This window comes from Stegostoma tigrinum, chromosome 6, assembly GCF_030684315.1.
Source record: "Stegostoma tigrinum isolate sSteTig4 chromosome 6, sSteTig4.hap1, whole genome shotgun sequence".
NCBI classification, from domain to species: domain Eukaryota; kingdom Metazoa; phylum Chordata; class Chondrichthyes; order Orectolobiformes; family Stegostomatidae; genus Stegostoma; species Stegostoma tigrinum.
In genome coordinates this window covers 64,840,160-64,865,489 of record NC_081359.1, presented here as the reverse complement: position 1 = coordinate 64,865,489, position 25,330 = coordinate 64,840,160, and the positions used below count along the sequence as shown (strand labels likewise).

General features: G+C 39.0%; 1 protein-coding gene across 3 annotated transcripts in view; it reads right to left on the bottom strand.

Moving 5' to 3' along the window:
- Nucleotides 1-25,330, bottom strand: part of nck2b (NCK adaptor protein 2b) — a 71,017-nt gene that overhangs the window by 9,693 nt on the left and 35,994 nt on the right. For all 3 annotated transcript variants that reach the window (XM_048532705.2, XM_059646609.1, XM_059646610.1), the window contains 2 exons: nt 16,434-16,676; nt 3,648-4,369 (listed from right to left, as the gene is read on the bottom strand). In XM_048532705.2, the coding sequence (XP_048388662.1) occupies nt 3,648-4,369; nt 16,434-16,659 (948 nt within the window). In that variant the 5' untranslated portion in view covers nt 16,660-16,676. The remainder of the gene's footprint in view (nt 1-3,647; nt 4,370-16,433; nt 16,677-25,330) is intronic.

Sequence of the window (25,330 nt, the reverse complement as noted above, 5' to 3'; positions counted from 1 at the left end):
ACTTTTAAAATCATCCAAAGTTTTAAGTTGAAAATAAAGAAACGGAAAGGAATCCGTATTAACACTGGGAATGCACCTTTGGCATACAGCTCAATTGTGTGCAGCCCAAACAATCAAATCATGACGATCATGAAAATAATTGTGCAAGTCTGATGGGATGAACATAGAACATAGAACATTACAGCACAGTACAGGCCTTTTGGCCCTCGATGTTGTGCCGACCTGTCATACCGATCTCAAGCCCATCTAACCTACACTATTCCATGTACGTCCATATGCTTGTCCAATGACGACTGAAATGTACTTAAAGTTGGCGAATCTACTACTGTTGCAGGCAAAGCGTTCTATTCCCTTACTACTCTCTGAGTAAAGAAACTACCTCTGACATCTGTCCTATATCTTTCACCCCTCAATTTAAAGCTATGCCCCCTCGTGCTCGCCGTCACCATCCTGAGAAAAAGGGTCTCCCTATCACCCTATCTAACCCTCCAATTATCTCACATGTCTCAATTAAGTCACCTGCAAACCCTCTTCTGTCTAACAAAAACAGCCTCAAGTCTCTCAGCCTTTCCTCGTAAGACCTTCCCTCCATACCAGGCAACATCCTAGTAAATCTCCTCTGCACCCTTTCCAAAGCTTCCACATCCTCCTTATAATGCGGTCACCAGAACTGTACACAATACTTCAAGTGTGCCCGCACCAGAGTTTTGTACAGCTGCAGCATAACCTCTTGGTTCCGGAACTCGATCCCTCTGTTAATAAAAGCTAAAACACTGTATGGCTTCTTAACAACCCAGTCAACCTGGGTGGCAACTTTCAAGGATCTGTGTACATGGACACCGAGATCTCTCTGCTCATCTATACTACCAAGAATCTTACCATTAGCCCAGTACTTTGCATTCTGGTTACTCCTACAAAGTGCATCACCTCACACTTGTCCGCATTAAACTCCATTTGCCACCTCTCAGCCCAGCTCTGCAGCTGACCTATGTCTCTCTGTAACCTACAACATCCTTCTTCACTATCCACAACTCCACCGAACTTAGTGTTGTCTGCAAATTTACTAACCCATCTTTCTACGCCCTCATCCAGGTCGTTTATAAAGATGACAAACAGCAGTGGACCCAACACCGACCCTTGCGGTACGCCACTAGTATCTGGACTCCAGGACAAACATTTCCCATTAACCACCATCCTCTGTCTTCTTTCAGCAAGCCATTTTCTGATCCAAACTGCTATATCTCCCACAATCCCATTCCTCCGCATTTTGTACCATAGCCTACTGTGGGGAACCTTAGCGAATGCCTTGCTGAAATCCATATACACCACATCAACCGGTTTACTCTCATCTACCTGTTTGGTTACCTTCTCAAAAGAACTCAGTAAGGTTTGTGAGGCACGACCTACCCTTCACAAAACCGTGCTGACTATCCCTAATCAAATTATTCTTTTCTAGATGATTATAAATCCTATCCCTTATAACCTTTTCCAACACTTTATCAACAACTGAAGTAAGGCTCACTGGTCTATAATTACCATGGTTGTCTATACTCCCCTTCTTCAACAGGGGAACCACATTTGCTAAACTCCAGTCTTCTGGCACTATTCCTGTAGACAATGACGAGTTAAAGATCAATGCCAAAGGCTCAGCAATCTCCTCCCTGGCTTCCCAGATGATCCGAGGATAAATCCTCTCCGGCTCAGGGGACTTATCTATTTTCACACTCTGTAGGATTTCTAATACCTCTTCCTTGTGAACCTCAATCCCACCTAGTCTAGTAGCCTGTATCTCAGTATTTTCCTCGACAACATTGTCGTTTTCTAGAGTGAATACTGTCGAAAAATATTCACTTAGTGCTTCCCCTATCTCATCTGACTCCACACACAACTTCCCACTGCTATCCTTGATTGGGCCTAATCTTAATCTCGTCATTCTTTTATTCCTTAAATACCTATAGAAAGGATCAGGGTAAACCCTAAGGCTATCTGCCAACATCTTCTCAAGTCTCCTCCTGGCTCTTCTGAGCTCTCTCTTTAGGTTTTTCCTGGCTACCTTGTAACCCTCAAGTGCCCTAACTGAGCCTTCACATCTCATCCTAACATAAGCCTTCTTCTTCCTCTTGACCAGAGATTCCACCTCCTTCGTAAACCACGGTCCCGCACTCTACAGCTGCCTCCCTGCCTGACAGGTACATACTTATCTAGGACACACAGGAGCTTTTCCTTGAATAAGCTCCACGTTCTAATGTGCCCATCCCCCGCAGTTTCCTTCCCCATCCTATGCTCCCTAAGTCTTTCCTAATCTCATCGCAATTGCCTTTCCCCTAGCTATAACTCTTGTTCAGTGGTATACACCTATCCCTTTCCATCACTAAAGTAAGCATAACAGAATTGTGATCACTATCACCAAAGTTCTCACCTACTTCCAAATCTAACACCTGGCCGGAATCATTACCCAGTACCAAATCTAATGTGGCTTCGCCCCTTGTTAGCCTGACTACATACTGTGTCAGGAAGCCCTCCTGCACACACTGGACAAAAACTGACCCATCAATAGCACTCGAACTATACTACTCCCAGTCAATATTTGGAAAGGTGAAGTCCCCCATGCCAACTACCCTGTCTCTCTCACTCCTATTGAGAACCATCTTTGCTATCCTTTCCTCTACATATCTGGAACTATTCGGAGGCCTAAAGAAAACTCCCAACAGGGTGACCTCTCCTTTCCTGTTTCTAACCTCAGCCCATACTACCCCAGTTGACGAGTCCCCAAACATCCTTTCTGCAACTGTAATACTGTCCTTGACCAACAATGCCACGCCTCCCCCTCTTTTACCACCTTCTCCGTTCTGACTGAAACATCTAAATCCCGGAACCTGCAACAACCATTCCTGTCCCTGCTCTATCCATGTCTCCGAAATGGCCACAACATCGAAGTCAAGACAATACAGAAAATGAGAAAACTGGGTTTATAATACAGATGTACAGCAAACCACAAATACATTTCAAGGAAGTTTGATATGAATACCCCATGTCTTTGATATTAATATATTTAATGGCCAATTATAAAAGATATTTCTGTATTTGCAGTTAGTCTTCGGTCATTGCAGAAATCTGAGTTAGTAACACTTACTGTGTGTACACAGAGAACACATATTACATAGCTTTCATTGTTTGAGAAGTTATAATAGGTCAGTAGTAAAACTTGGAACATCAATTTCAAATTGGAAAAATATCAAAGGCAACTATCACATTGTATATTTGAAAACGATGGCTGAAACATTACCAATCAACAAATACTAAAGAGGAGTTTATATGAAAGATGATTTGAACACTAGATAATGCAAATCTGCTAAAATAGCACGAATTATGAAGTGAATTTTTTTAGCTAAACTATCACCAAAAAGACAAAGCAGAGCATTTGGTAAAATACTACATTTGACACCGTGACCTTTTTTGATTTTTTCTTTACAGTAGCGATTAGCACAAGCGATTTTAGTATCCATTCATTATCAATAAATGCCTTCACTTCTTGGCATCTCCCATTAACCACTTCAGTTTCAATATACTATTAAGTTATTCCTTTGCAATGGTAAAAGCTATGCCAAAAATATTATTTTGCTGACTAGGTGTGACATTTTACTTACCGATGATTCACTATCTCTGACGAGGAAGTCACCATCAATTCCTCTTTCGTTGAGAACCATTTCAGCTTGGTGTCTTGTTACACTACCATAGTACCACCCTTTTCCAGCAAACTTTCCTGTTGAAGATGGCCCAGTATAGCTTAATTGAGGTGCATGTGAACTACTCACAGCAGGTCCGTCATTTAAGATAACTACATAGTTTTTCGGAACAAGGCCAATTTGTCCTTTCGAATTTTGACATTTCCACCATTCTGGATCATTCTCTGGTTTCTCAATGACATCCATAATTTCTCCCTTTTCAAAATTTAGTTCTTCCTCTGTGACGGAGCTGAATGGATAAAGAGTCTGCACAATATGGAGGACTTTTGTAGTTTGCCCATTACTCACTGCTGCTCCAAGTCTGGAAGCGAAGAAGCTAGGCGAATCAGCAGTTGCTTCGTCAACCTCTTCCACCACATAATTAGATGGAAACCAACCAACTTGTCCATTGTAGCCACCTCTCCACCAACCATCACTACATTTTTCCATAACAGTAACACGTGACCCCTTCACTAGAGACAGCTCATCATCTCTCTCTGCCACGTATGCAAATTTAACATATGCTGGAATATTTAAGTCGTATATACGGTCAGAACTTCCACCGTTTGATGAGAATTCTGCATCCGTGCTTGGTGTAGGGGAAGCATCTCTTGCACAGGTTTTCCTTTTTGTTTTACCCAGACCTATGTAAAAATAGAAGGGGATAAAAAAATCTCTGACATGCAACAATGTGGCAAACAATATTCAATTAAAAGAGCAATGCAAAATTGAGTATTTTACACAAAGTCAAATCATGTTTAACAGGAAAGAAGTGAAAAGTTGGCAATGAGTTCTCAGACACTTCACACACATCCAAATACTGAAAATTAATATTACTGTTCAGAGGACTATAATGTTCAAAGGTCCAGTCAATACAAATAACAATATGCTTCTCACATCCTTCCACAGTCTTACTTAGTTTTAATTTCTGCTTGGGGTTCATCTTTGGTTTGCAGTTGATTAATCAAAATACAATTTTAGTTCTTCATTAGCATGTAATAATTCCACAAATTTTCTTTACTCATTCATGGGATGTGGGTATCACTGAATGGCCCAGCCCTAGTTGCCCTCGAGAAGGTGATGGCGAGCTGCCTACGCGAGCCACTGCAGTCCATGCACTGTAGCATACCTGCATGTTGCTAGGGAGGGAATTCTAGGATTTTCACTTAGTGACACCGAAGAAATGGTAATTAAATGTGATGGTGAGTGGCTTGCAGTGAAACCTACAGGTGATGGCGCCCCTATGTACCTGCTGCCCTTATCCTTCTAGATGGAAATAGATGTGGGTGTAGGATTGGGAGGTGCCGTAAAGAAGCCTTGGCGAATTTCCACAATGCTTCTTGTGGATGGTACACACTACAGCTACTGAGTGTCAGTGGTGGAGAGAATGGATGTCTGTGGACGTTGTGCCTATCAAACAGTCTGTGCCACATCCACAAACATCCATTCCTTCAACACTTAAAAAATGCATATTAAAGGGCAGCACGGTGGCTCAGTGGTTAGCACTGCAGCCTCACAGCGCCAGGGACCCAGGTTCAATTCCAGCCTCAGGTGACTGTCTGTGTGGAGTGTGCACAATCTCCCTGTGTCTGTGTGGGTTTCTTCCGGGTGCTCCGGTTTCCTCCCACAGTCCAAAGATGTGCAGGCTAGGTGGATCAGCCATGCTAAATCGCCCGTAGTGTTTAGGGGTGTGTGGGTTATAGGGGGATGGGTCAGGGTGGGATGTTTCAAGTGGCGGTGTGGGCTTGTTGGGCCGAAGGGCCTGTTTCCACACTGTAGGGAATCTAAGGTAATCTAATCCAAATGCTTAAGAATGCATTTATTTTCAGGAACTGAATATTAAACAATGCTTTACTGGAATATTAATTGTTTTAAAGAGTTATTTTCAAGTATTCCTCAAAAGGTTATTTCCTTCCTGCAAAGCATCTGGCAAACTAAGTTTCATCCTGCCCAGTAATAAAAATTAACTTTCTTTTGTAATCCTCTGTTGAGTGGAATTCTGCACAACTACAATGCAATAAATGTTCTTGCAAGAATTAGTCCAAATATCCTCTGTACTGACTCGGATAGATTTACGTTGTTAGAGGACCAGTTTAATCACCCAGCCAATTTACTTCAGATTGTACAAATAATATGTATAAAATATAGAACAATGAAATATCCCAAGATCAAATACTGAAGATATGATTTCCATTCTTGACCCAAACAATGGAGCAAGTTACTGCTTTTTATAACAAATAATTTGTAAAGTATTTACTTAAAAACAAAAAGGACAGCAGTAAAATACAGGAGGTTAAAACAAAATTCTTCTTTTGAGAGAAGAGATGCTGAGGTAACAAATTTTTTTCTGTAATGTTCCATAATTTAAACTATAACTTTATCTTCCTAACCACCAGCAAAACCATCACCATCTCTCACTCCTGCGGTACAGCCAAAACCAATAACTACTCAAAATCTCTACTATAGACTGGCAAATGACATTTCTGTCTCCATCACCTCAGAATATGATTGGTCGTAGATTCTTCAGCTATTAGGATGGGGGACCATGTATTAGTGGCCTGCCCATCTTTTAGACCCCAAATCAAAACTTTCCTAGTTTCTCCCAATACTTTTGTTCTGAATGGCAACAGGACCATGAAACACCCCTCACCCCCCCCCCCCCAAAAAAAAACCCACCAACCACCTCTCCCAGATGCTACACTTAAATTGAATGGGAAAGAGGCCTTATGAGTTTGGCTGAACACACTATGCATCATATTCCAAGTTGTTAGTTACCAGTCTCAGAAGCATTCAACATTTTAGAACCCTATTTGAAAATATCCTGGTGTTAACAACCATAAAATGGAATGAAAGATATATGAAATATTCATCAGACTACCTAGAAATATCAGAGAAAGAATTTGCATTGCTATAGTAGAAACAGTTACTACAGTTTAAGTTAATTGTGACGGTTAAGAACTTCATAAAAAATGCCACTTCAACATCCAAAATTTTTCAAAGCAGTGCACTTAATTGTGCCAGTTAACACTGCACATTAATTCACTGCAAACCAGTGCTTTTGTGATTGTGGCTGTTGGTTTGTAATATATCAGCATGTAAATACTGCCGTTGTTGCTTCTGATACAATCATCGGAAACAGCTATAAATATCTTTGACTACATTCTAAAAGGAAACTGGCACAAACTCAATTATTTGATGGAGTTGGGAGAAAGGTCAAAAATCAAAATTAAAACAATGAGCTAAATTTCTTCTGTACACAAAAAATGAACAATGTTTGTCTCTTCCCTTTCAAGTGCCTAACCAAATTCCAACATCAGTTTCTATCATTCAGATCTACAGAATTTACTACATAGGCCACCAAAAACATGAAAAACACTAATATGTCAGCTGACAATTTCAAAGTGTAATGACATTGTTCAAGTTATAATCATGGCCCTCAGCCTTAATATTGCGTTCCTGCTCTTGTACGTCTTTTTACGAAGTGATATAATTTCGTGTTTTGCATAACTACTCAAGGCATTTACACTACCTTATATTTTCACTGTACTTCAAATACAGAAATACTAATCCATATTAATGCTAATAATAAAATATGCAACAGGAAAGGGACTAACAAAAATAAAAACTATAACATACGCAAACATAAATTACTTCAAAAGTACATTTACACAAAAGATATACATTTTGTGCTCCAAAAGATTAGTTGATGTTTTCACTTTGTTGCAGAAGCCTTGGTCAGGCATAACACATCTTTAAAACCCTACAACCTCCCCAATTCTCATACACGAGCATTCAACTGTACAGGTGCCTATTCCAAAACTCATAATGGCCAATCTTTTAGCAAAAATAATATGGATTGATATTAAATTGTCAAAGTACGGAAGGTTGAAGCTGCTGAAAATCAAAGTAAAACTACCAACCACATTTTATGAATAATCCTTCAGCACAGTGAAGCAGCAATTTCAGTCCAATAATCTAGTCCAGGATTCAAACTCAGACATTAAAATTTAATTGATCAGCACTCTAACTCATTGTGCTATTTCTGAGATTTATAGTTGTCGATCCCAATCTTTAAATCAATTTGGTGCCTTGAATTTTTCCAGTTGGCTGCTACATCATGTCTCTGATTATATTATTGAATCTATGCATTTCTTTTGTACCCACATTCACAGATGGTACTAATAACCTTCACAATACCCACATGCTGTTAATGGGAAGAAGCATGTAAAAAATTACCCACCACACCAGTGTGCAACCATCTATGTAGAAACACTCTAATCAGTTTAAGAAAAAAAAAATCAGTAGCAGAAAACCTTCTTGCTCTGGTGATGCAAAAAAAAAACATGCAATGTTAGCAACTAAAAGAACTGCAGATGTTGTAAATTAGGAAGAGAAACAGAAGTTGCTGGAAAAGCTCAGCAGGTCTGACTGTATCTGTGAAGAAAAATATCAGAGTTAATGTTTCAGGTCCGGAGGGATTAACTCTTGATTTTCATGCAATGTTCATGCTTGTTCATGCAATGATAGCAGTTCTGTACAATCCCACAAAGAAAATCAATGGTTCATATTTCATTCTGAGTGAGACATACAATGAAGCAACCAGTGTATAATAAACAACACTGTAACACAGTATAACATTAGGCTCACAACCCTGTGGTTATATTTTGATTTTCTGATAGGGGGAACGATTTTAGTACACATCTATGTAGATTACAAGAAATCAGCATCCATTTTAACATCAATTTTAAAATCTTCCTGTTCATAGATATCTTTACAAGTCTTAATTAGTAAATTATCCTTGTTTTATTTCACAGCAAATGAATGGTACGCCTCTACATATCCGAGGAAGACGGGGTTCCATCCTCCAACTGTCCACTAATTGCAATGGAAAGAACATCCCTGGGTCCCATTTTATGTGATAAAGTCACAATGTGCAACAAATACAGTTATCCTAGATTCATTTCAAAACACAAATATCAATCTGAGATTTTAATTTAAGAAAACCCTAATTACCACCCAAAGAGATTAGATCATATTTTGGGAGAGGAGTTTGAAAGGTTATATTAATCAACACAATTAAAAACTTAAGAAAATCACACATGCAAACTTCATCATTAAGGACTGTTGTAAATTCCACCCCTTTAATGGGATAATTAATGATACTCTTTCTTAAATCTAATCAACTTGGTCAACTCCAGCAAACTGATCTGAACAAAGACCTTATTATAGAATTATTAAGCTGAACAATTTCAAAAATTAGTGATCATTTGATAAAATGTCTTTATTATGAATTATTATAGTGAGGTGCATGTAATACACAAAAGGTCACAATATATCATGCAAGGAGAAAGGTGACGATTTTTAAACTATATTGCTTGATTCAAAATCAAATCACAAAAAAACAAAGGTAATCTTGATCAGCGAAAGTTATTTTTTGTAAATAAGTTTAAGAAGAAATATATTTGTAAATGTTGCAAATGAGAATTTAGTCTATCACAGGTTGCAACTGGTACTGGGGTGCAAATGTCTGCAAACAGAATAAATTCAACCTTAGCGATTTATTTCCAAATACATTCTTAAAGCGGCCATTATGAAAATGGGTGACTCAGCAAAACTTACTTTGTGTCAACTATCCCACCGTATGGTGGCGACCAGATAGGAGGGTAATATCTAATCACAAAATAGCTATTCACCATCACCCACAAATATGACTTCTGGAGCAGGGCTAGCCCTAGATATATCACTTCTGGAGCAGACCCGAAGTTTAGACAGGCTCCCAATGTACACCTAGTGCACACTTTGTTGAATAATTTAAAATATCAATTCACTAATCTTTTCCTTGCAAAGACCAGAGCAATATTTTGTGCCCGTTCTCAATTTCATAAAGCCACAGAGTGCAAGTGTTGACTGTACTTAATTCTTACAAAGATTGGTTCAGCATTCAAGAAGTTTTTTATTATCTATTGTACTATTGGGGAACTTCACTTTTAAAGAGTTAATTCTCAATTAAACCATTTTCCTGCACCATACCCAAACAATAAAATTGTTTACCTGTAATTACATCTTAAATATAATTTAATAATGTGCTCTTACTAAGTGTTTAACTGATTAGAGCATGTATGCAACAAATGTTTGAATGCAGTCCAGATAAGAAGGGACCTGACCCCAAACATCAACCTTCCTGCTCCTCTGACACTGCCTGGCCTGCTGTGTTCCTCCAGCTCCATACTGTGTTATCTCTGACTCCAGCACCTGCAGTTCTTGTTATCTCTGATAAAAACCTCAAGATTGCTTTCTAGTTCCTGTATCAGCAGAAAAATGAATTAAATATCTACAGCAACTAATAGTTCATTGAATGGCCAGGAAGATATTCCATTACAAAGAAGGTGAGTCCATCAAAAGTCAGTAGAATGATGTGTAAAGATCAGAGACAGACACTAATTTAATTTCTAAATGGATATGTGAATGTATTTTTTGCAACGGTCATAGAATCACAGTACAGAAGAGGCCTTTTGGCCCATTGAATCAGCACCGCCAAAAATACACTACTACCTACACTGGTCCCACTTTCTTATACTCAGGCCATAGCTTTGAATGTTACGACGCTTCAAGTGCTGATCTAAGTACTTTTTAAAGTGTGAGCATTTCCTCACCTCAGCTACCTTCCCTGGCAATGCATTCCAGACCCCCAATACCCTCTGGGTGAAAAAAACCTTTCTTCAAATCTCCTGCCTTTCACTTTAGAATTATGCTCCTTTGTTATCATCCCTTTGACTAAAGCGAACAGCTGCTTTCTATTCACTCTGCCTGGGACCCTCAATCTTATGCACCCCTATCAGGCTCCCCTTCAGCAATCTCTGCTCCAAAAAAAACAACCTGAGCCTATGCAGTGTCTCTTCACAGTGCTCCATCCCAGGGATCCTGGTGAATCTCCTTTGCATGCCCTCCACTGCAATCACATCCTTCCAAAGTGCAAGGGACCAGGAATACACACAGTACTCCAGCTGTGGCTCCTGCTCCCTCCTACACAGCTCCCACTACCCCCACCCCCACCTCGCACCCCTCCCTCTCCCATATCACCTTGCTCCTCTGCCCCATTTGTCATCACGTATTTAGTACTTTTGGAGCAACTAGCCAAAGTGGCATGTTCATGACAAATTTAACAACTCTCTCTGTTAACTTGATTAGGTTAGTCTCACTTAGATCATGTTGTTCTCAGTTTATGTCCATTTCCTTTTGCAACAGTACAGTTACATCACATTAATCATGTAACAGAATTTGGGATCAAGATAGCCAAACCTGATGAATTAAAGATCATTTAAACGCATTTCACTGCAAACCAACTTCATGTCAGTCATTACAGATACAGAATGTTATACACCACCCCCTACCAACCCCACATGCTTACACCATCCTCCTTCTCAAGGGCACTTAAGGATGAATGGACATCATTGGCTAGGCCAAGATTTATCATATCCAGTGAATTAATTTTTAATAATCTTTAAAAAAGAAATGTAACTTTCTGGATTGTCATTTCCGATTTTCTTAAATAACGGCATTATGTTTGGAATCTAAACAGACAAGCCCTGATTCAAGAGACAACAAGTTAAAAATCACATCATACAAGAATCCCGCAACGGCCATCTCCAACAAGACAGAATCTAACAACCTCCCCTTGAGGTTCAATGGTGCTACAACAATAGAATCCCTCTCTATCAACATTCTGTAGGTTGACCAAAAACTGAATTGAACTAGCCAGGTAAATATTATGCTTGTGAAAGCAGGTCACAGGCTAAGAATTCTGCAGTGAGTGGCTCACCTTCCGACTTCCCGAATGCTACCCAGTACAAAGCACAAGTCAGAAGGGAGATAGAAAACATCCATTTACCAGGATGAGTGAAGCTCTAAAAACACTCAAGAAGCATGACACCATACAGGATAAAGCACTCAGTTTGACTGACTGCACATCCCACAAACATTCATTCCCTCCATCCCTGACATTTAGTAGCAGCAGAGTGTACCATCCGTAGATGGTAAATACGAGATGCAATGCAGAAATTCACAAAGGCTCCTTCGACAACCACTTCCAATTCCATGCACACAGAATTAGACAATGCAGAAGAGGCACTTCAGCCCAACAAGTCTCTACTGCAAAAAAAAACACACTACTACCTATACCAGTCTTATTTTTCCTCAGCAGGCTAATAGCCTTCAAGTGTTCATTCAAGTACTCTTCTTAAGGTTGTGATATTTCCAGTCTCAATTACCCTCCCAGGTAGAGCATTCCAGACTCCCACCACCTTCAGGGTAAAAATGTTTTTCTTCTAAATTGCCTGTCTTTCATGTTAAAAACGTGTTTCCTTGTTATTGACCCTTCAGCTAAGCAAAACAGCAGCTTTCTATTCACCCCATCCATGCCCTTTATTGAAAACATCTTGATCACCTAAAAAAGACAAGGACAGCAGGTACATTCGAAAATCACTGTGTGCTAGCACCCCTCCGAGCCACACACCATTGAGACTTTGAAATACATCATTTTTCTTCCAGTATCGTTAGTTCAAACTCCTGGCAGTTCACTACCACCTTCTCAAGGAAAATTCTGCATGGGCAATCAATGCTTACTCATTGAACAATGGCCAAATCCAACAAACAAATTTTCAAAAAAATCTTGGTTTTAGCCATACTCAATGACACAACATGACAATCCCGAGGTGAGAGACAATGCCAAAGATACATAATGCTCATCCCAGTTCAAAATGTTCTAACATTTTATTTGCAACCCTTTGTTCTAAAATTCCCCAGCCAGGAACTTTGCAGTATCCACCCCACCAAGGTTACTTCAGAAACTTGTACATTCAATAAAATCACCTCTTATTCTAATAAATTATTCACACAATTCACTTAACCTCTCATCATTGACAACATCACCCCATGAACTGGTCTATTGCTGGATCACTTCCAAGGTAAGTGTATGCAACCATAAAAATGAAACACCAAATGTGGTCTCACTTAGCCCCATACAATTGCAGCAAGATTTCCCTACGCATGTACTGTATTACACTTGCAACAAAAGCCAACATACCATTTGTAACTGGGAAAATTTCACACTACATGCCTTTACAAAAAGACGTTAAACAATTTTGCAGACTGCTTTCCATGGAAGATCTGTCCTTGCTAATTAAAACGGTAAGTTTAAAGTTTTAAAATTCTTTAGTTGTCATTGCAGTAATTTAATGCATGAATCAAAAAAAACTCTCATCTCCACAAAAAACTTTTTAAAAATTATATTCGTATTGACATTCCCGTACACAATCAATAGGATCTAATATTGTTCAGATCTTTAAACTGCATCTGCAATACACTTTCAGTATTACATAATAGTATGTGTAGCATATAAAGAAATGGAGAAGAGAATGAATAGAAGGGGGGTAAGGGTGCGTGTCAATGGTAAATTCACCTGGTAGGGAGAATGCAGAAGAAAGGGAATACAGACCATTGGAGTGGATGAGAACTGAGATATGGGGCAACCATAACAGAAGAGAATGCCTCACCTCGGTAGGTGAGCAACAGCAGGAGAGAAGGAATATATTTAAAAAGCACTTTATTTCAAAGCTATTATCCCAGGTGGAGTGGAGACAGGAAACTGGCACTAGTGAAAAGCTGCAAGAAGAAATTTACAACTAGCAGTTGAATTGAAACCAGAAATATACCAAAATAAAGTGCAAGGTGAGAGTAGGGTGGTTGTAGAGTCACATCCTACAGTCAGCAAGTGGTAAATTGAGCCACAGGGGTCCTTTATTCTAAGTTTTATGATTCACAGAACAGACATTGGTGGGGGAGCAAGGAAATATAGGCCTTGCTAGGGGGAACTGCAGATATTAGGTGGTGGCTCATATGCTGGCTATTCCATCTATCCCTTGATAAGGCAGTGATAAACTGTCTTCTTAAACTGTTAAAATCCACAAGGTGTAAGTTCAGTCACAGTGCTGCAAGGGAGGGAGTTTCAGGATTTTGATCTTGTGTCAAAATCTGAAGAACTGAAGAAACAGAAGTATATTTCCAAGGCAGGGTTGGAGAGGATTGTAGAGAAACTTGCAAGTGGTGGTATTCCCATATTGCTGTTGCCCTTTTCCATCGCGTTGGTTCAGGTTATGAGGTTGAAGGTACCGCTTAAGGAACTTTTGCAAATTTCTGCACTGCACTTTGTAAAAGATTCACATTCCTAAGCATCACAGCACATAGAACAGTACAGCACAATACAGGCCCTTCGGCCCACGATGTGCACGTGGCAAAGCAAGTGAATTTTAGTGGATGACAGTCATTGAGGCAAGTGGGAATATTCTATCATACTCCTGGTTTGTGCCTTGTTAGATGATGGACAGGCTTTGGGAAAATAGAAGGTGAGCTTCCTGTTGGAGGATTCCTATCTGTGATCTGCTCAAGTAGCCAACAGTATTAACCTGGTCCAGTTCAGATCTGGTCAATGGCAATCTCCACAATGCTTAATGTGGATATGTACTTTTGGTTTAAGATTATTGCAAATGTACCAGCCTTATCTTTTGCATTGATGGGAAAGGCTCCTTTATTACTGAGGATAGATATATTTGTGTAGCCTCTTCCTCTAATGTACTGTTCAATTGATCACCACCACTCACAACTATACGTGACAGGAATGCAGTTGTGCTGTTGGTCATGCAAATCCTTAGATCCGTTTACCAGTTACTGCTAATGCTATTTGGTACACAAGTAGTTCTATTTTGTAGTTTCACTAGGCTGTCATTACCTTTGGCTGTCTGGTTCTGCTCCCAGAATACTGTCCTACATCCTTCATTGAACCAGAGTTAATCCTATACTTGGTATTAATGGTAGAGTGCAGGATATGCTGTGCCATTAGGTTACAGACTATGTTGGTGTACAATTCTGATGCTGATGACCTAGGATGCCTCAGTTTTCAGTTGCTGAACCTTTTCTAAATCTATCCCATTTAGTACGGTGATGGGATTAGTGAGCTTAGTTGACTGGATGGCTGGTTTGTGATGTAGAATGACATCAACAGCATAGGTTCAATTCCTACACTGGTCGGGGTTGCTATGAAGGCTGTTTTCTCAACCTTGCCCCTAACCAGAGGTGTGGTGACCCTGAATTTCAACTCACCACTAACTGAATTTCTCTAGTAACACAACTGAATAGAGCTATGTAAAGATATGATTTTGTCTCCACAAGGACTGTACAATGGGCAGTCTTGTAAATACTGTCAGAGACAGAAACACCTGTTGCAGACAGACTGGTGAGAATGACAGGAAGTATGTTGTTCCCTCACCATCTGCTAGAGGCCCAGTCTACCAGCTATGTCTTTTAGGACTAGGCCAACTTGGTTAGTAGTGGTGCTACTAAGCTATTCTTGGTGACATGCACTGAAATTCCTCACCCAGAGTACATGTGCCACAACTGCCATTCTTAATGCTTCCTTCAAGTGATGTTCAAAACAAAGGATTCACCAAGTTGAAGGTCTGCATGCAGCAGTTTTCATGGTTGATCTGATGTCAGCTGGTGCCACAAGACTTCACGAGGTCCGGAGCTAATGTTGATGACTCCTAGGGCAACTTCCTCTCAACAGCATACCTCCATGCAGCCACTTCATCTGAGTTTGTACTACCAGGGGGAAAGAGTGAACGCAGGGATAGTGATATTGTCGTCTGTTTTTAAGGTATGATTCTGTGAGTATGACTACGCCAGACAGTTGCTTGACTAGACTGGGAGACGACCACCACAAGCTTGGCACCTGCTCTCAGATGTTAGTATGAAGAATTTTGCTGGGTCTACAGAATTGTGCATAACTGGAAGTGGGAGACCAGGTATAAGTCTGAGTAGACATCCAGATGAGAGAGAGGCATGGAAAAGAGTTGCATCAGTAGGTGAGCTAAATACATGCATTGAATGTTATTTTTTCAGTAATGTATATTTGCTAAGCAATTATACCTCGTGTTAAAAAATGTCAACTGTGGCTCAATTGTAATCTGAGTTAGGTGGTCAGGAATTTAAGACTCATTTCAAGAGACTTGAATGCTTAATTTAGGCTAACTCTGTGATATAATAGTGAGGTAATGCTGCACAATTAGAAGAGCTCCTGGATGAGGTGTTAATCTGAAGCAGTAACTGTCCTCTCTGACGGATCCTAAAGATGTCAAGGGGGGGGTGGGGGGGCTGTTCTTCTAAAACCTTTGGACAGTATTTACCCTTCATTCAATAACAGTCAAAACAAATGATGTGGTCATGATTATACACCACTGTGTACAGAAGTTTACCAGCTTGCAAATTGGCTGTTGCACTCCCTGCATTACAATAGTGTCGTCAAAAATATTGAATTGACTTTAAAGTGCTTTGGGACACACTGAAATCACACAATAAATGCAAGCTTATTTTTTTTCTTTTTTTGAGATGATATCTGTTACGGAGGTTAAGTTAGGAATAAAAGACTAAACCAAAAATCATTTTTGTTTGGTTATTGAGAGGAGCAGCCTGCAACAGATATCCAAATTCATTCTGTTGGTAAAGGAAAGGCATGTATATTCCAGTTACTCCATCTACACTTGAAATGCTTAATCTGAAGCTGAACAGGATCACAGCCACAATGCTTTGGAGAAGAGAGTGGGAAAATATTCTGATAAACTGGGTTAAAGAATCCTTGATTTAAGATTTTATACTTGCCCAATGTATCTTTGATGTTCTTTACAAGTGACCCTTTTTTTAAGCTGTTTTTCCTTTCTACATAGTTTGATGGAACATATCCAGTTTTGTTTGATGTGTTTCTTACTCTCCACCAAGTTTTAGAGTCATCAAGCAGCCACAATCGCTCATTTTTCTTGATGTCAAGTTCTTGATCCTGCTGTGCTGTGTAATCCCACTTTGCTATTACAATAACTTCTTCGGTCATTTTTCATGGAGTCCTTCCTGTCAGAGACAACATAGTTTAGCATTAAACAATGCATCATCCAGCACATTACCTCACCTTTGCCTACTGAATATTGAGAATCCATGTTCTAACCAATACTATTCTACTTTGCAAAAAGTACAGAATGGAAAAAAAAATCACTTTTGTTTTAAAAGTACTCTTCTCAGAAGTGTTTTTTTGAACAACCTTTGTGAAAAAGCTAAAAGATTAAACCTCACATTAAAACAAGATCACTGATCTAATCTTGAATCTGTTTTCACTATTTTAACGTGACTCAGTGAAAAGCAAGGAGTTTTCAGTACTTTTCAAATCATTACACAACTCTAAAGTTATACTGATTAACCAAGCAAGTCTCCCAAAACTTAGTCAGTTATAAAATAAAACAGCTTAATTACCACGGGTCTGATCTGATTAAATGGTTTTTCCAACCTTCTGATTTATTTTCGAATCAATTCAATTCTTTAAGCATTGAAAAGAGATTTCAAAAATGCCAATGAACATCCAATTCAGATCTAAAGAAAATGTTACTGTTATATAATTTGGAGATAGAATGATTCTACATACGATGGCATATGCAATTCACAGATTGATTATGGTTGTGGCCAATACTCCAGACAATATTAACGGTAAAACCATATTTTAAAAACCACCATCCAATGACCTGCTCAGTGCAGGATAACAACTATAGCTGGCATTCCCATTGTGTGTACCTGCACAAATTGCTTAAGGTGACATGCAAGTTGAGAAAATGGTAGAATGAGCTATACAATCCTGTACTTTAGAGTACAAAAGCAAAGAAGTAACTATGAATGCTAAAAAAGTGATTCAGCTTTAACTGGAATAATGTGGCTGATCCTAGACATCAGGCTTTAAGAAATACAGGAGGATGTTAGAGTGGATGAAGGAAACATTTTCAGAAATGGTTCCAGTGATAAAGGGCATCAATTATGCGAGTACTCTGCTAGTTATTCATATCAAAGAAGATCGAGATAAGATTTGATGAAGGTGCTTAAAATCATTTGTGAGAAGGCAAAGTAGATATAGGGAAATTGCTCACATTGACAGAAAGGTTTAGAAACATAGGATACAGTTTTGAAATGATTAACAAAGAATCAGAAGGTGAGGCAAGGAAAACCTTAATTCTGCAGAGTGTTACAATATGGAATGAGCTCCCAGAAAGGATGACAGAGGCTGATTTAATTTTGACATTCAAACGAAATTAGGCAAACACAATAACAGAAAACCTAGCGGGGGCAGACAAAGGAAATTAGGTACTTGCAGAGAGTTGGCACAGGTTCCATGTTCATTTTATGCTGTAACTATTCTATGATTTGATAAGGCACACTTTAAAGACATAATAACAAAGGCAGCATGACAGTACAGTCATCAGACCTTACACCATACACAGGACACTCCAATAACTTCCGAAAGCTGGAGTCACATTATAGAAATGCAAGAACCTTAATCATTGATAGGTTGGGCTTTGGATATTAAAACACAGTCAGACATCCTGCTGGTATCATTTTTAAAAACACTTTAACTACACCACAACCTTTCCATAAAGTTATCCACAAACAAACAAAACAATCAACCTATCATAAAACAACTTCAAAAGTAAAGAAATAAGGAAATCTTTACTGAACTATTACTGGTCATTAAGGAAACATTCAGCTCTCTTTCCTCTCTCCTCAAGTGAGTTTTAGAAAAAAAACAAACATTTCAGATTTTGTTGATAGGCAGTCATCGCTATCTTGTAAAAATGATTAAATTGATGGTTTTGTTTTAAGCATCGGAAAGAGCTGCATGGTTTCAGATTAAATATTCTAATTTTTCTTCCATCCTCCACCTCCACTATATCCTCAATGGTTTCTATCATTTTTATGATGCCATAGAGCCTAATTTTTAGGTCACTTAATTTGGACTGACCACAAACCATGCTTCTGACTCCATTTAAAGAAAACATTTACCACCCCCGCACCCCCCCCCCCCCCCCCACCAAATTTGACATTCGATTACTCTCAAGCTAAGTAATACTTACAGACACAAACAGCTCAGAAAATGAATATCGATAACAAAAACACATTTTTCATTTTTCCCAATCTTTATTCAAACATTATTTCCTTTTCTATCACCTCCTCCCCATTTCAACAGTTTCTGAAAGGTCCAAACAAACCAAGAAAATTTTAAGGATTCTTTCCAGGCTGAAATCTCAATAAATACAGTTTTTATAATAAGATATTCTATACATATTCTTCTTCACATCATCTAAATACCTGAGACAACTCCACGTATAACTAGACAACACCTAGCCAAGGATCCATTAGTCCCTGTTTGCAACCTGTATCATCCAAGAGTGCTCACCTTGGCATTCAAGCATTGTTGGCCTGAATTTCTCTCAGTTAAAATAATTGTAGTCCGTTATCACAAACCCTGAGTGGCTAAAACTGATTTTGGCCTATTCTCCTGTCAGTTATCAAAACCAAAAAAAAATTGCTGGAAAAGCTCAGCAGGTCTGGCAGCATCTGTGGGCAGAAATCAGAGTTAACCTCAGGGTCCACCTCTGAGGAAGGATCACTCGATCCAAACCATTAACGCTGATATCTCTCCACTGGTGCTGCCAGACTTTGAGCTTTACTCGCAATTTCTGTTTTTGTTTCTGATTTACAGCATCCCCACTTTTTTCGGTTTTCACACTTGTCAATATCTCAAGTTGAACCAGACTCTTTGTAGTTATTAACATCTTATTTAATCTCAGATTCCCACCCCATAACCTGCGTTAGCCTCAATCCATCTGCTGTTGAAAGCCTCAACCATACCTATGCCACATCAGGACTCATCTATTCATGATTAGTCTATCCATTCTCCACAATCTGCCAAATGCAGCAAGTCCTGCCCATCATCACACTTATTTTTGCTTACCTGCATTTCCTACCTTGGTGTAGAAGTCCTTTTCTAGCTAAAATACAAACAAAATACAATGGACTCCGGAAATCTGTAACATCAGATCTGAAGGATCACCACACTGGATTTGAATCTCTCACTGGATTTGAATCTCTCTCTCTCTATGCTGCCAGACCTAATGAGTTTTACTAGCATTTGCTGTGAAGTTCTTCTCATACTTTCACCAGTTCCTACAACTAGCACTTCTGATGTCCTACAACAATCCAGAATTCTGTTTCTCCAACTCAGCCTTCTTGCTCATCCTTCCTGCTCTCCCATTGCCCACCACTTCCAGATACACTGTGAGGAATTTTCTTCTCAAAAGCCCTCAATTACCGCCCTCCTCAATTAAGAAACTGCTTAAAACTAACTTCTTCAGCCTAGTATTTGGTCATGACTCCTTCATTTGTATTTCATTATACCTTGATTTTTTTATACTTTTGGGGGTTTCTCCATTTTAAATGTGGTCTATAAATGCAAGATGGTGCCATAACTGTACCAAAATCAGTTTGCCTTTAATTCTATCAAACAGATCAATTTCTTTCGGAAAGGGGATTCCAAACACAGTTCAGCTATGGAAAGAATGCTTTAAGTCATTTAATTTTCCTGGAATCTTTCGCCTTTTAAAATCAAAGCTTGGCTTATTATCCATCATTTTGCAAGTTACTTTCCTCCATTCTTGAGGTACCACAATATGTGCCTTAGCCTATTATCTTGATTCCCAAATTTAAAAAATAACACCAATGTCTCAATAAAATTTGGATAAGATGAATTTTGAATAATGGATATATAAACAATAGTTAGAAACACTTACATTTAAACATAGCTTTTCATAACTGCCGTATGTCTCAAACTTCTTTACAACCGACTGCAATTCTTATTGTATTTCTGCAATTCCTACATTACATCTGACAGTCAAGGTTACCTTAGAGAGCGCAGAACAATGTGAACAAGGAATGAGTAACAGGCAACGCTGTTGTTACCCTATGACCATGGCTGGAGATGAGAACTTGGGAAATATTTGTAAACTTAAATACTAGCTTCTGTTTTTGTTGAATATACTTTTTCAGCAGTATTTATTACATGTATTTGGCTAATGTGCAAGTGAGAAGTCATACTACAGTATGGTTAATCATATTTTAGTTAACGAAAAACAAACAAAATAAGATCAGCATTTAATTTGGAATTCCTAAAGCATTAATTTTATGTATTTCTGAAATGTATAAACTGCAGCTTTAGCTCAAACATAAGAAGCATTCAACAGCTTCCATGCATTTCACTTAAACATCTTATTGGAACTTCCAGTAGAATTCCTGGATATTAGTCACTTGCCAACTTCTAGCACAGACAATCAGAAATTACATTGCTCAATGCCGAGAAGCTTCTACAATCAGAAAATGTTACATTATGGAAGCAACTTTTATTGTCAAGGCTGCACAAGAGTACCAGAGAATGATTGATTTATTTTCTTTAAAAAATTTATGAACCTTACTGATCAGCTTAGTACATGATTCAGACCAAACACATCACCATACATGAGTTTTCACACCAAGATAGTATGCAATCCATGATTAGCATAGTTTTGTTTGATTTGAAGAATATATCACTTTGCATCACAAATCACATATCACAAATGCCTTTGCTATTCTACCCACCCTTCTCTGCAGGGACTTTATTCAATTGTCTAAATTCACAGAATTCACAGTGGATTCATAGAGTCAAGGCCTATCATTTCCAAACGAGAGTAACTGTGTTGGAAATGTTCAATCAACAAATACACAGTCTGACTGCAGAGTCCAAGTAGACCTTCTGCATGCTGTCTAACCAGGATTACTACATTTGTTATGGCATTGCTTCAAAGGCCAAATGTAGAAACGTGGAAGAAGTCTCAGCCTCCAGAGCCAGCTTCCATCAGTTAGATAGACTAACTGATGAATCAGAAGTGGTCTGCATCATTATGACTCTGCCTCACTCAGCTTTTTACGATTACAAATTCTGACTTGGGTCCAAACGTTCAAAACCAGACATCTGAAATCGTGGAGTCAGTTCAACCATGAAAATATGCTAATTATCTCTTCTAGCTTCAAGTATGAAAGATGTTTGAACTTCTGATAAGCAAAGTAAGGTGCTATATAATTAAACACAACTGCAGAGACTTCCTTCTTCTGACTGCAGCACGAATACACATCAGCCATCAGCACTTTGACGTACAGGGCTTCAGCAGCAGAAGCTTCTCTCTGAAACTTACACAAGCAATGCACTTGGATGTATGAGTCCATACTCTAATTCCTGAATTGCAGATAGCTTTTCCCAGCAGCTGTTACCAGATCTCTATTTTTAGTATGCGGGGACTAACACAAACTAGTTTGTGGCATGCTAGCAACAATTATGCTCTGAATGTTCAAGTTCTATGCAATATATTAGGTTTATCATTGATAGATAATTTACATCAGTTCACCTTGAAAGATCCTACTTGTTTTATACAGAAAAATCAAAATCCATTCCGGACCTCAGAAATCAAAATAATTAAACCTTGGACAGGCTTTCAGAACATCTGCCTGCTGTATGTGGATCCAAAGCAGCTCAAGGCAAGTCCTCAATTACTAAATAAACACAACTAGCTTTTAAGCCATGTAGAACAGTGAAGTGAAGCTATTTTTTAAACTCGCAATTAGACTGTAATGTTACTCTGGATGTATCATAAAGCATTAGCTGTCTCAAGATTTCACAAAGGACATAACTGTGGGGCCATGGGTTAGAATCTCACTACAGATGAAGAAGAAATGCAACTTTATCGAAATATGCAAGATTTTGAGGGGGTTTGACTGAGTAGATTTTAAGAGGTTTCCACTAGTGGGGGAATCTCAAATTAGGCAGCATGTTCTCAGAATAATGAGACATTCAGTTTAAACAAAGATGCAAAGGAATTTCTTCTTTCAGAGCTGCGAGCGTCTGGAATTTTTCACCCCAGACTGTTGTAGAGGTCAGAATATTGAAAGTATTTAAATACAGATTTTTGAAATATTGAGGGTTGGGGTTTATGGATCAGGCACTAAAGAGTGGTTGAGGCATAGAGCGGATTGACAATGATCTAATAGGATGGATGGGAAAGTTCCACGGGCTGCATAGGCTATGTCTGCTCCTATTTCTTATTACTTTAATGTGGTCAGGAGCTCAGAGGCACCAATGCTGCATGGAGCGCTGATCAGTTTTAATAGTTGCAAGCAAGTTTTGTTTCCCAGACTTTCTCCCAATGTCATACTATTTCAAAGCTTCAAAATTGTCACAGCCCAATGAGTGAGGGGAGAGGAAAACCTATGAGAGAAGGGGTGAGATAGTAGGAATTTCGCTATTGCTACCTCTGAACACAAGATCCCAAAATCTCACCTTGTAAACCCACATGAAGACCACAATCAACAGTGTGGAGCTGGAGGAACGCAGGTCAGGCAGCATCTGAGAAGGGTCCCAACCCAAAATGTTGACTTTCGTACTCTTCTCAATAACAGTGGTGAACTTGACATGCTTATAAAATGTACAAACCGAAAATTTATCACTCTCATTCCTCATTCAACTCGGCTCTCACAGGGCTCCACATCCTCCCAAGACCACACGTTTACAGGTCTGACCTTTTCCCCTGCCACAGCCACAGCTATGCCTCTCATCTTTCTACTCTCTTACAGTTCTCAATGAAGGGTCAAGACAATTATCTAGCTTTGAAATAGGGTGCCAGTACAAAAAGTACTTGGGAAAGTCTGTTCTCTCTAATAAGAATTCCAGACTTTTTGACTGTACATTATCAATACTGGGCTAGAAGGGCAGCAAAATCTAACTGAGTACATTAATGAAGTTCTGATTTAATCATTGTAAAATGCACTTATCACTTTCGACATTTACATTTCTTCTTGACCTTCCAAATGCATATAGCACATGGTATACTCCTCAGAAACTTAGTGAAGCACCAAGACCAATCACTTGGACACGTAATATTAACTTTGAAAAAATTAACTCACTTCTTCATATAATTTAATAAACTTGTTACTTCTGTGAAATGTCAGGAATGAAAATATTAGCTAACAATAAAAAAAATCAAATATACATTCATCTCGAAACAAAGGGTGTTTAATAGAGGGAAATTATGGTGATTTAATGATCAGTTGGCTGGTTTATCATGCATGTTTTACACAAACCGGTTCCCCATTATATGGTTCATTAAAAATGCAGTTTTTGCTACATCCATACAATTTTGCTTCAGAATTTCACAGCACATAATTAAGGCATGTAGTTGGTACTGTGGGAGCCATTAACTGCTTTGAGATGTAATTCAGACTTTTGTCATGAGATGAAGATGGTAATGTCACATGATTTACAAGTGCTGGCTAAATTATACATGAAACTATAAATTTAAATAAGGAGGGCTTTTACTTTTAATATAGATTTCGTACAAACTAATTAAAAGCAGACATTTATATATTCCGGATCATCTTTCTCTTTTAAAGCAGCAAGTGAGAGAAGGGTAGAAAGATTATGAGCTCAAAATAGCTCCTAGACTCTGCAAGCTAAAGGCATAAGCCAAAGGAGTTAGAGATAATGGCTACCAAAAGTGTTTTAAACAAAATATAGAAATTAGTTACAGATTTTCTTAGCTTGCACTCAAGTTAACGAGAATTGACAGAGAAATTGACAAGAAAATACTTTGGGCACTTAAAATCTACTGCACAATACAACAAATTCACAGTCAAAATCTGAGAGAATGAACATAGAACATAGAACAGTACAGCACAGTGCAGTACAGGCCCTTGGGCCCATGATGTTGTGCCGAACTTTTACCTGAAACCTAACATCTATCTAACCTCCACCGCTACCTTTTACTATCATCCAAATGCCTAACTAATAGCCGCTTAAACGCCCCTAATGAGGCCAACTCCACGACCCGTTCCGGCAATGCATTCCACACCCCTACAACTCTGAGTAAAGAACCTACCTCCTTTCACTGTAAAACTATGTCCCCTCGTAAAAGCTACCTCCACACTAGGAAAAGTCTCTGGCTGTCTATTCTATCTATACTTCTGATCATTTTGTACACCTCTATCAAGTCACCTCTCATCCATTGTCATTGTAAAGAGAAAAGCCCTAGCTCTCTCGTAAGACCTTCCCTTCATTCCAGGCAACATCCTGGTAAATCTCCTCTGCACCTTTTCCAACACTTCCACATCTTTCCTGTAATGAGGTGACCAGAACTGGAACACAATATGCGGCTGAACCAGGCTTTTGTATAGCTGAAACATGACTTCATGGCTCTTGAACTCAATTCCTCTATTAATGAAAGCTAACACACCATACGCCTTCTTAATGAAAAAAGAACAAAGAAACCTACAGCACAAGAACAGGCCCTTTGGCCCTCCAAGCCTGCGCTGATCAAGATCCTCTGTCTAACCTGTCATCTATTTGCTCCCTGCCCATCCATGTACCTGTCCAAATATATCTTAAAAGACGCTAACATGTCTGCGTCTACACCTCCGCTGGCAACGCGTTCCAGGCACCCACCACCCTCTGTGTAAAGAACTTTCCACGCCATATCTCCCTTAAACTTTCCTCCTCTCACTTTGAACTCATGACCCCTAGTAATTGAGACCCCACTCTGGGAAAAAGCTTTTTGCTATCCACCCTGTCTATATCAATTCCTCTATTAATGAAAGCTAACACACCATACGCC